General features: G+C 41.6%; 1 protein-coding gene across 2 annotated transcripts in view; it reads right to left on the bottom strand.

Moving 5' to 3' along the window:
• Positions 1 to 13110, bottom strand: part of SPTBN1 (spectrin beta, non-erythrocytic 1) — a 220764-nt gene that overhangs the window by 152554 nt on the left and 55100 nt on the right. For both annotated transcript variants that reach the window (XM_066267134.1, XM_066267135.1), the window contains exon 2: positions 4819 to 5014. In XM_066267134.1, the coding sequence (XP_066123231.1) occupies positions 4819 to 4966 (148 nt within the window). In that variant the 5' untranslated portion in view covers positions 4967 to 5014. The remainder of the gene's footprint in view (positions 1 to 4818; positions 5015 to 13110) is intronic.

Raw genomic sequence — 13110 nt, 5'->3', positions numbered from 1 at the left:
CACTATTCTCCTCAGACATGCCTAAATCTTGAACGTTTACAAGCTGAAAATCTGAAAGACTCTCTCTTCACCCAACTTGTGTGAGGGGAATGCTTTCAGATTAAGTTTTTCACTACTTGTGAGGAAAAGTTGGTGTTTTCGAATTTCACCAGGACAGGCTATAGGTAGATCGAGAAGACAGGAGAGTGTAGTTCCCTACGATTCCACTTGGCATTTCCCTCTGGTGTTCCTGACCACTAAGGTGCAGGAGGGGCGACGAATGACTGAGCTATGAGTCAGACTCACAGGCAAGAATGTCTACGGAGAATGGAGAGATTCAGATCTCACTGGGTGATGGACGTGAACCCACTCCAGATTCTTTTAACTTTGTGACGATAAATTGGCAGTTGACAAGTGACTGCAGGCCTGTTTTCTAGATTTCTTTTTTTAAAAAAGGACATGTGACACACTATACCAGAGAAGCCACCTGCCCTGTGAAATATCTCATTGAGTCTGATACTCTGACACCAAATGGGTGTCCTGTAATCCAATCCTGATGCTAATACCTGGAGTCAGGGTAAACCCCCCTGGTTAGGGGCTCACCTCACAAGCCTGCTCCTATCTCAGAGGCTACTCACCAGTCCCAGGCGACTGGACTTCTGACAGAGTAGCTAAAAATTCAGGGGTTCCCGTGACAACCCTTATTGGGTTCAATAATTCACTAAAACAACTCACAAAACTGAGGAAAACATTTTATTTATATCTGCCCGTTTATTATAAAGTAGGTAACTCAGGAGCAGCCAAATGGCAGATGTGCCCAGGGCAAGGTATTAGGTAGGGGGCAGAACTTCCATCCCTCTCGGGGCACACCTCCTGCTAGGACACTGATGTGTCTGTCAACCTAGAAGCTCCTCAAACCTTGTCACATTTAGGGGTTTTATAGAGGTTTCATTATGTAGGCATGATTGATTAAGTCACCAGCCACTGGTGGTTAACCTTGATCCGCAGCCCCGCCTTCCCTGCATATTGGTGGGTACAGCTGGAAACTCCCACCTCCCAATCTCTTGGTGTTTTCAGTGACCAGGTTGGTCCACTTAAGGCTCTAGAGGGGATCTCACCCTAAGTCACTTTATTAGCATAAATCTAGGTGTGATGAAAGAGGTTCTTTATGAATAACAAAAGACGCCCAGGAAAATCCCAAGGGTTTAAGGAGCTCTCTGCGAGGAACTGGGGACAAAGACAAAAATTATTTCTTATTATAGCTGAGTTAAAAGCAATTCCTGAATATGAAGTAGAAAGTAGTTCACCTCACCTTGTTTCTTTGGAAAGACAGACTTTTAAAGCCACTGAGCAAAGGATATAAGACAAGGTGGTGGCTACACTATCAATATAAGATGTACTGCACTGTAAAAAGAAAATTCCTGTCAATGTCTTTTGTAATCACTTCAGAATTCAGATTGAAGTCTAGAGAAGTCTAAACATACAGAGTGTCTTAGAGGGATAGCAAACTTGGTATGTACATTTCACTGCTCTAAATGAAGACATCTCACTTCAGAACACATATTTGCAACAGAAACTTACCAACTGCACTCTCATTCTTCCCTATAAGTAAGGTGACCAATTGTCCTCGTTTAGGGAGGACAGTCCTTCTTTTCTAAGTTCCATCCTCCCTCGAAAGTGTCCTTCTTGACACTGGAAGACTAATCTGTTAATGCCTGTATTCGATTGATGCAGAGTCGATCCATTACCTGTGATGTGATGTATTTGTATCTAAGCATAATTACAATATAAAATATTACAAATGTTTTTATTATGCATTTGTCATATTATAGCATATTATTGTTGCAATGAATAAAATGTTTATTTACGATACAATTTATTTTTGTCCTCCTTTTCATTGTAAAAAAGTTGGTCACCTTACTATAGGCCAGGGGACAGGGAGTATTTCCCATTTCTCGAAATCAAGTGCTAGCCTTCCATACCACTCCCATATTCAAGGATATCTTTACCATAACTCTGTTGCGTTGGATACTTTAATTCTCTCTAGACTTTATAGTTGGGTCCAGATGAAATGGTCTCAGACACCCAGCAATCTGTGCTTTCACAAGACCTCCGCGTGATTCTGATGCCCACTCAAATTCTAGAACCACTGGTCTAGACACTGCTGGACTGGTATGTTACTCTTGCTGCCAGCAAACAAGATTCTTAGACAGCTCAGTGATTTTTCTGTTTCACAGAACTGGGAAGTCAGATAATAAGATAACTTCCTCTAACAAACACACAGATGGTTTTTTCCTGCTTTCACTGAAATAATTTTTTTTGAACATCATTTAACCTAGAAGCAGCCAGTTGTCTTTTCAATAAAGTGTCAAGGTTACTCATGACCTTCTACATCACAGGATACATTCCTGAGCCTTCAAAATAAAAGTGCTTTAACATATTTGAATTATCCATTATCAATACTCTACACCAATGAGCTTTCATTCATTTTGTATTTTACTGAATATAGAAAAATAGTAGACATTTTGGAGCCACTCTGCCTTCAGCCATTCATTAGCAGTATGACCTTGAACAAGCAATTTAATCTCTCTGTGCCTCAGTTTCCTCATCCATACATTGTAAATAATAACAATCTCTTTCATTTGGTTGTTATGGGAATAACTGTTAATATATGCAATGCATTTAGAACAGTGCCTGACACACTGTAAGTACCATATTAAGTGCATACTATTATTATTATTATTATTACCATAACTATAATAGTTCAGGGACCTAGATGACACGGCGGTGGGGGGGGGGGAAGATCTCCTAGGAAGTGTAAAGACAACTGATCCATACTAAGGACAGCTGGATCTCTTCTCTGGAACTGTAGAAGGGAACAGATACAAATAGCAAGATACTGTTCTTCAGTTTGCCAAATAAAATTCTCCTTAAAAGAGAGATAATATATAGTATACCCAAGGACCAGAAAGTAAATGGCTCATGGTCAGAGATAACTGGCCACCACTGTCATACTGGACTAAAGCTTCAAAGAGATTAAAAGTGTGAATCAATCTACTAGCACAAGCCAGGATCATGGCTTCCATAAGGTTCCATGTTAATAAATAAGCTAGAAAATAAAGCTCCAATTCCAGAGTGACTATCTGGTTAATCATTCATTTACACCCTCAAATCAGGCAAGCTCAGGAAAAATCGTTAAGTCACTGCCACTCAAGAAACAAGTTATCCTAAGGCAGCTGCATGATTTCCCTATAGCATTTAGTTGGCTGCCTCCTCAAGGTACTTTTCCTCCTTCCTCCTTCCTGTTATATTCTGAATTTTCTAGCCAAGCTATTTGGGTGGGGCTGAGCCTTCCCCATGCCCCCAAAATTCCCACCACTTTAGCAGCATATCCTGTTTACCTAATGTCAGTTGGCATATCCTCTTCTGTTCAGAGAGATTCCGAGGAAAGCACATGACCCCAGCCATGATCAAACAGGCCAGTGAGAATGACCCCAGGATTAGGGTGTAAGTACTAGGGAAAGAAAGGTGTTTTTGTTTTTTTTCTGCTACATGTCCCTACAGACAGATCTGGGACCTGAAGCAGCTATCTTGGGACTACAGGGTCCCTAGTGCCTGCCTAAAAATAAATCCACTCTAGCAAGGAAAGCCAAAAAGTGGGAGAAAGAGATGAGGTCTTGGTCACACCGTTTAAATCCAGAACTAAGACTTGCTTAAAGGCCACTTTGTCTACTATTTGATCGATAAATTCTCTTTGTCATTTAAACCACTTTAGGTTAAGTTTCCTTTTGCTTACAATCAAGAGAACTAAACTGTACATGCCTTTACACAGTAAAGGTAACAAAAAGTGAGCTATTTTCACAATTAAGAGAAAACTTACCTGTTTTAAAGTCATGACTATGATTTACTTGTCATAATTAAGGATATTAGGGAAATAAAATCATAACCCTACTTTTCTCATTTGGAAACCATTTAAAATCTCAAAGTACAGATGCAAGGCCTTGTGCAAGTCTACTTTCATCCTTGGTTTACTCAGTACTGCTGGGTTTTCATGGTGACAGAACCGTTTCCAGATTTTCAGAGCAATTTCAGAGGAAAATAGTTCCACCCCAACTAGGGCCACAGTGAACATGTGTTCTAGGTATTCAACAACAAGGGAGCGAGAAATCACAAAGTAAGGATGTGTTCCTGCTAGTTTTTGTGAATCAATGGCAAACTTACCTGCTATATATAGCAATGTAAAGGCATGTACAGAGCTAGCCAGCCTGACCTGTGGTGGTGCAGAGGATAAAGCGTCGACCTGGCACTCTGAGATCACTGGTTCAAAACCCTAGGCTTGCCTGGTCAAGACACATATGGGAGTTGATGCTTCCTGCTCCTCCCCCTTTCTCGCTCTCACCTTTCTAAAATGAATAAAGTCTTTAAAAAAGGAAGAGCTAGCTAGCTGGCCTAATATTTTAAGAATTTGTTTATTTTTGATGCATCTTACATTTGAAAATTAGGAAGCATAAATATACAAATTAACCAATGTACTTAGTTGACCTGGCCTCTTAGAGTACTTACTTTGAGTAACCCAGGTTAGTGTCACACAAGGGTTTTAAATATAAAAACCAAGATCTTGCTCTTCTAGACTGCTGCAACAACCACCCTGCTCTGAATCACTTTGGAGATCGACAGTTCTCCAAATACAGAACTGGCTACCTTATGAAATGGTCCGCTTGCCCTTGCGGGGCATGTTTCAGTAGAAGGGAGCCAATCTTGGAAGGGATCCAGGGTAGATGATTTCAAAGGGAACTACAATGCATCCTGGGCCTCAGTGATGGGCCAGGAAGGCCTCACCTGCCAGAGCCTTGATGCGGGACCGCTCAAAGAGCCTTGCAGAGCTATTCTCATTGTCCCAGTCGTCCACATCCCAACGGTTGTTGACATCGCTGTACTGCTGCTGGATCTCAATGTTGTCATAGTCTGTGGCCACTGTGGTCGTCATCTTGAACTGTCTCAGCTGCTCCTCCACATCAGCTCCTTCTTAAGAGTTCTGTGAGAAAGAAAAGGAAAAACCTAATTAGCTTTTTAACGTGTGTCGAGTCCTCACACAACCTACTGGGAGAAAGGTGAGTAAAAGGTAAAATAATTCACACTTATCAAAAACAGGTCTCTGTAATCAATCCAAACTGCTTCTGAACTTCAGCACTGCCTCATAACACACGTGTGACCTTAGACAAAGTGCTTACCATCCCTGAGCCTCAGTTTCTCCAACCATCAAAGAGGGAAAATACAGGTTACTGGGAGGACTGAATGAGATGATGGATGCCCAACAAAGGACAGGTTTCTTATCCTTCTAAAGTTTAAACTTCGCAAGTTTAAAGTTTTATCAGAACTAGGTGAATAGCTACTTGGGACTTCTGAATGAACTCATTTATTTCTACTGTGTATTACCATAAACCAGAATGTTTTAGCTTTTCCTGGCAATTCATAAAGTGTTATATAAAAGAACCAACAAATCACTTCATCTAAACATCTCATTTACTTATCATAAAACTGGTGCCTGAGAGTTAATGATAGCAAATGAATAACACTGATGACAGCACTGGTGTGTATAGTAGATACTCAATAAAGAGTGACTGCAATTATTTATATTGCTGTATTGTTATAAGTTCTTACTGCCAATACCAATACCCACTCCCAGGGAACTACCCATGGTCACAGTATTTTACAGGGATCAATGGTAAAAAAGGACTTAGGCCTCAGCATCAGGCCCACTACTGTCTTCCCTTGATTATAGCACCCTCCCAGAAAGAAGAGAAATAAATTTAGCTTTAAATATAGCTTCACCCTTCAACAGAGCTATTATTCAGTCTCTGAACCAGAATGTGCTGAAGACTTACTATGTGCTCAGCTGTTCAGATGCTAGAGACAAAAGTAAACAAAATAAAGAGGAGGCTCCAGTGAAGCTTGTATTTTAGTAGGAGGAGCCAGAAAAAGGCACACAAGAAAAGGCAAGAGAGTTGAAAGAAAAAAGTGAAGCAATATGACAGAGAATGAGTGAGAACATACTTTAGCGCTGGTGGTCACGGGAAGGCCTCTGTGAGTAGGTGTTTATTTAAACTGAGACCTCAAAAAGAACAGGTCAAAAGGAACAACATTCCAGGCTAAAGAAACAGCTATTCAAAAGCCCTAGGGTGAGAAACAGCATGGCTTGCTGGAGGAATGAAGAGGTCAGTGTGTTTGGAGTCTGGCTGGTGAGTAGGGGGAGACAAGGAGATGAGGCTGGAAGGGTAGGCGGGGCCAGACCACAAAGGGCTCTGTGAACCTAAGTGGGATGGAAGGCACTGCAGGATTTTAAGCTAATAACTGACATCATTGGATGTATATTTTTAAAAGATCAATACTAGCCCTGGCCGGTTGGCTCAGCGGTAGAGCGTCGGCCTAGCGTGCGGAGGACCCGGGTTCGATTCCCGGCCAGGGCACATAGGAGAAGTGCCCATTTGCTTCTCCACCCCTCCGCCGCGCTTTCCTCTCTGTCTCTCTCTTCCCCTCCCGCAGCCAAGGCTCCATTGGAGCAAAGATGGCCCGGGCGCTGGGCATGGCTCTGTGGCCTCTGCCTCAGGCGCTAGAGTGGCTCTGGTCGCAATATGGCGACGCCCAGGATGGGCAGAGCATCGCCCCCTGGTGGGCAGAGCGTAGCCCCTGGTGGGCGTGCCGGGTGGATCCCGGTCGGGCGCATGCGGGAGTCTGTCTGACTGTCTCTCCCTGTTTCCAGCTTCAGAAAAATGGAAAAAAAAAAATAAAAATAAATAAATAAATAAATAAAAATAAAAGATCAATACTGGTGTTGCATGAAAAACACATTCTAGGGGGTAAGGATGAGCTCTTGGTTCTCACTGGTGCAGATAAATTTTGTATATTTTATATACAAAAGTGTCTAGGTAAGGTAAGAAGAGGGTGAAGCAAGATGCCACACCCTTTTAGTGGTAGAAAGATGTCCCATCCAGTCCTGTCCTACTCCCTCATCTTAAGAGTCAGTAATTTATTATAAGATTTTGTACCCAGATGCTCACTTAGCAAAAGCCTCATTTATTCACTTGCACCAAGAATATGCTCATGGACCAGAGTTAGCAGGCCTAATCACTAGAGCTTGTGCACTAACAAAACCAGGCCACCACCCAGCAACCACAGAAGGATCACTTGAGCTGATTTTCCCCCTCACACTTGCCACCACCTAAAGAAAATAAAGCAGCATATGCTGAAAAGGAACATTGCTTTTAACAGCACTTAAAATGTAGTTTTTCTCAAGTTCTAGCATGCAACCAGGTTTCCATGGTAAATAAATTAAGCTGACACAAATGAACTACACCTTAAACAGTATAATTATGGTTGGAACAATATTGAACTGCCTCCCCTTTAGTCACTAGCTGTTTTCTCACAAGCTACCCAAGAACATACATAGCCAATACACCCTACATATTCCTAAGGAAAAAGCACTGTGTCCACCTTACAACCAAGCCACACACCCACCTTTGCTCAAACAGAAACATCTTGGATAGGGGTAAGATCCTGGATTCTCACCAGACAGACAAAATCAATCCCAACAACATAAATTTATCAGTAATTTTAACAACGATGTTAGTGATATATTTGTAAGATTTCATAAAAACAAAAAAATTTCAGAAATCTAAGCCAGTTAAGTATATTCTATTGCATGATCTTATAATTGCTCTTGACATTCAGTGATAAACCCTCTTCCAAAATTAGAAAAAAAAAATTTGATACCGTCATTTGAACTTGGAACTGGTTAATTTTCTTGACTATATCAATACCAAAGACTTTCATAAAATTCAGTCTTGGAGGATACCATCTCTAGCAGGGAAAATGTGAAGGTGCTATTCATACCAAATTTCTAAACGCACAGAAAGAATAATTTCACCCATCCCGAGGTGAAACCTAAGCACTTCACTCCAGGTTTGTTCTGGCTATTTGGTGCCACCTGCTGACCATTGAGAACCAGGCACACCTCCGCCTCTAGGGCAGCTACCAACCTGTCCCTGACTTCATGCCATCTGACTCTTGAGTAAGCACGACAACCCCTTCCCCCAAGAATCTTTTCCTACCACTGATTTAGTTCCAAAGTCACCAACTACTTTTCCCAAATTTCTCAAGCAAGCATCAATCCCTAAACTAAACACAAGTCCTTCAGAGAAGGTAAGCACATTTTTTTCCCTGAAGAGTTCATCTTAATTGTGTTGTTCTTAACACGACAGTGCTTGAAAACAAAAAGGAGAGTGGGATGCAACAGTTCTTACTAGCCTGTGTACAAAAGAAATATTGATGCTATAAGGTATTCTTTTTATTCCACTGCTTCACTCGAATGTTTAAGAATTTGCATACCAAGGACATTTTTTAAGTTTCAGGGTACTGCCAAAGAGCAAAACACCCAACATCCCACATCCCCACCAGGGCAATGGTGAAAGGGTGCTTCTAGGTGTTCAACAGCAACAACAGGGTGACCTGAGGAGGAGGCACAGTCAGAATTAAGTAAAGGACATTGATAGCTGAAGTGTGCCCACAGCACAGGGAGTCCAGAAAAACCAGGATGCTACAAACATCATTAATCGTTGAACACATTTCAAGAAGGGGGCGTGCTAGCTGTGAAACCAGTTCACAGCACACACAGAGGTGTCCCCAGGAGGTTATCTATAAAAAACCAGATTTTCCCAAGGTGCTATCAGCCATGTGTCCCAAGGGCCAGTGAAGTATTCTGTACTTCTTAAATGGCTGTGGGACGATTAGGAGAGGAGAGAGGAAGGCTGGCCATCTTGGAATTCTGCCTGGTGGGTCCGCAATCAGGAAAAAGCTTCAAAGGACTATCTAATGTAAGGTTGGCAGGAGACGACACAAGCTCCTCTCCTGAAGAAGGGTTCTCACGGTCTACTCTCTCAGTGATGGCCCGGATTCTATCTACCTTGATCACCATGACCCACGTTCATTAAATAACACTTGAGTAAAATTCAATATTATCTTGGGTGTAATATGGGTAAAACCCATTTTTGTGGTTTAATTTTGAGAAGATGGTTAAAACTATATACCTATCTTCACCATTCTTCTTTATGTCCAGTGTGTGCATGTTTATGTAAATAAAGAATACGTAAAAAAAAGTCATGCCTCCTCCACCAAATTGCTCTTCTTTAATCCTATGTCCAATAAACTGAATTTCCCACCCCCAAAATACAAAGAAATTCCAAAAGCTTTATCATTTTCCACTTCAGTAAGAACACAATAATTTTATTTCTTCAAACTAATAGACCAAGACAGAAATGGGTGAGGAAATAATTATCCTAGACTTACGAGGCACAGAGGTTCCTACCACCCTGGCATGTGCCACCACAAGGTCATACCATCAGTAAAGAAACGGAAGCAGTTGCCTGACCAGGAAGTGGCACACTGGATAGAGTGTCAAACTGGGGTGTGGAGGACCCAGTTTCAAAACCCCAAGGTCGCCGGTTTGAGCACTGGCTCATCCAGCTTGAACGAGAGCTCACCAGCTTGAGCACGGGGTCATTGGCTTGAGCATGGGATCACAGATGTGACCCCATGGTTACTGGCTTGAAAACCAAGGCCGGTGGCTTGAGCCCAAGGTCCCTGGCTTGAGCAAGGGCTCACTTGCTCTGTTGTAGCGCCCCCCCCCCCCCCCCCCCCCCCGTCAAGGCACATATGAGAAAGCAATCAACGAACAACTAAGGTGCCGCAAGGAGGAATAGATACTTCTCATCTCTCTCCCTTCCTGTCTGTACTTGTCTGTCTTTCACTCTTTCTTTCTCTGTGAAAAAAAATAATAAAAACTGAAGCATTCTATTAGTTCTCCCCTTTATTGACTAAAATTCCAAAAGTCATACCTGACAAAGCCCAGACAGAAAACACTTTATCTGTTCTGTTACTTTCCAAGATCCCAAATCTATTTTCCATGTCACACAGGTATTAAGACCAATGCAGAGGTTTTTGTTCTTCATAGTTTATCTCCCAGCTGCCCTTTCCTGCCCTATTCTGTTACTCTACAGAATCCCTGGGTGACATGACCCACTCCCATCTTTGGCTCCCACCCTGGGTTACCTCTAGACAACTAAATGTAGTTGTCTTCTATGGATTATCAAGTCAGTGTCTAAAACTAAACTCACAATTCCTCCCTGCAAGCTCTGTTTTTCCTCTGTCACTCCCTCACTGAATGGCACTCTCATTTCTTCCATTTCCAGGCCCCATGTTTGCTTGTATCTCCTGAAAACCCACTGAGTTAGCTCAAGCAATAGTTTCTTATTCTGCGCCTCACCACTGTTAACCCCTAATCCATTCCCCTACATTGCCACCAGAGGGACCTTTCTTGGGTGTAATTCTAATCATTTCATTCTTGTGACCAAAACCCATCAATGTCCATGCCTTCAAGATAATACATCCCTGTGCCTTCAGAATAATGCCAGAGCCCTGTAAAGAGAAATAATACCTTCAGGAGGCGGCCCTGCCCAGCTGTCCCGCCTGGTCTCAATATTCTTGCCCTCAGCTCACTACTCCTGTCCCATGCTCTTGTAGCTCCTAAAAGGTCACACCCTTGGTTTCACCTCCAAAACTACTACCTGGGACAGTTTTATACTCTTGCCACAAATCCTAGTGGAGGTATCACCTCATCCAGGAATCCGCCCCTAACCACTCACCACTACCTGTTCTAAATTAGGCAATCTTACATAGCTTGCATAGGTGCACCCTCCCAGACACTTACATACTTCTGATCTATCACTTACCATTATAAGACTGTTTCATAATTATAAAACTTCCATTTACTTATTGTCAAAAGGGCACGGACTCTCGGGGTCATTCACGTCACCATCATACCGTCTTTATATTTCTCAATTCCTAACAGGGTGCCTAGAAACATTAAGTGCTTACTAAGTATTCATTTGTGGGCTGGCTGGGGTCGGTGAAAGACTGGTAGGCCAAGGACTAGAAGGAGACACCCGGGACAGGATGCTAATTCAAGCCGCTCCTCTGTACTATCTCCATCCACCACAGAGCCCAAAACACACAGTCCTTCGAGCTATGTAGACCTGGTGAGCAATCTGGCGAGCACTGTGCTTGGAAGGAAGTCACATTTTTAGACAGGGCTGCTCAAGAACACAAACACACATTTAATAAGATGCTTCTCCAGGTACATGTTAAAATTTGTTTCCCTCTTCAGTTTTTATTTACGAGGAGAATTTACTCTTGTCTGAACTACTCAGATTTCAGAGATTAAAGCAACAGAGAACACAAGTACACATGTACAAACACATACTACGTTAATCCCCATCTTAATTAAAGGCTCAAATAAATTAAATAAAAATTTAAGAAGGTGACAAACACTTGCCAATTCTTTTTTAAGAAGGAAAAAGCATATGTTAACAATTGCCTTGGCAGAATTCACAGACCCAAATGTTCTGCAAACACTTAAAACCCTCCCACTTAACTCAAAAAAGACTTGAAAAAGCATACACTGAACTGCTATCTGTAAATAAATAAACAAGTGATTTTTAAAAGTCCTGTTCAGGGACTTTAAGGGACCAAATTGTGTGTCTGAGAATTTCCAGAAAGAATCCTGTTAGAGTTCTGCTTCAATCCTCTCGACTGTTCAGTCACCAGAAAGCACGAGGGGCACACACCCTGTTTGCAACCTGCCGACCGTGGCCCTCTGCAGCATCTATAAAACAGCCAACAGGAGGCCTATCTGTAAGAACCACACTGATAAATAACCTGCTGTTACACAGGTTCACAGAACTAGCTCCACGCAAAGGCCCAAGTTATCAACTCGAACATTCCAAGCTCTCTGCTCACAAACACTAAGACACGGTGATTTCCGCTCTTACTTAGAGAAGACCACCAGACACCATCGCATGAACTTGCTTAACTATTGCCCACAAGCCACCCAAAAGCAGGAAACACTTCTTCCTTACAAACTATACACCTATGCCAGAACTAGCCCTGCTTCTTCACCTTCTATGCCCGCCTCCCCTTTTATATATATACCCAAGGTAAAGTCTTTCAAAACAACTTCCATCTTTCTTCCCTAAACTCACTGTATACAAGAGCCCGTCAATCCCAGGATGGCGAACATATCTGCCTTCTCCATCTAGCTGCTGCTGCTGGCATAGGCTGCACACCCCAGGAGCTGGTCCCTCTTCTGGCTAATATATGGCTCAGTAAGGCCTTCAGAAAACTTTTGGCCTTGAAGGTTATTGTTTAATAGTATTATTCATTTTTAAAATTATCTAGGTTTCCTGCAGTTTTACAGGAACATGTCGACTATACAAAAAAGCATGACATAACTGTACAAACTAGCCAAAATTCATAGAATCAGGCCATTTTGAGAGAGAAGGGCACACAGAGACTTGTTTAATAATTAAGCCTCATTAACAAAGGTGGTCTTCGAGTACTCTAACTTCTGTATGTTTTATTTATCTGTGACAGAATATGTTAAAATCTCCCACCATAATCATGAATTTATCAGATTTTCCTTATAACTTTCAGAATAGATACAAAACCAAAGTTATTTTATCCTCTTGGCAGGTTGTTAACATACAATATCCTCTTTCTCCCCATTCACACATTAATCCTACTTTTTAAATAGTAATATTTGCCCGGCATATGTTTTCCATTCTATTATTTTATGTTCTTTAGTCCTTTTGTTGTAGGTATGTCTCTTTTTAAAATCAAATCCAAGAGTCTCTGTCATTTAGTTGGCAGATATAATCCATTTACATTTATTAGGATTACTGCCATATTTGACGTTTCAACCAACTTATTTTTTCCATTTAAGTAATAAAATGTGAAAACTGGAGCTTCCACCGAGTAAACAACTGAATCAAGTCACACTTCTATGAGCCAACATCTATAACGTATTTATCAGCACTAAACCCAGAACCATAAGAACTCAATCTAATCTTTAAAATACAGAGAATACAAATTGCGTGTCTGAGAATTTCCAGATGAGTTTAACAGCCAAAGAAAACTCTAATACTATTATAAATAACATAATTTTCTTACTGGCTTAACTTACTGGGCACTGGGTACAGTGCTTTACATGTTTTTTTATTCAATCTTGCCCAGCAATTTTAT

The sequence above is a fragment of the Saccopteryx bilineata genome, chromosome 3 (genome assembly GCF_036850765.1).
Source record: "Saccopteryx bilineata isolate mSacBil1 chromosome 3, mSacBil1_pri_phased_curated, whole genome shotgun sequence".
NCBI classification, from domain to species: domain Eukaryota; kingdom Metazoa; phylum Chordata; class Mammalia; order Chiroptera; family Emballonuridae; genus Saccopteryx; species Saccopteryx bilineata.
Note: the sequence above shows the minus strand (reverse complement) of the source record. Positions and strands in the feature narration are given on the sequence as shown.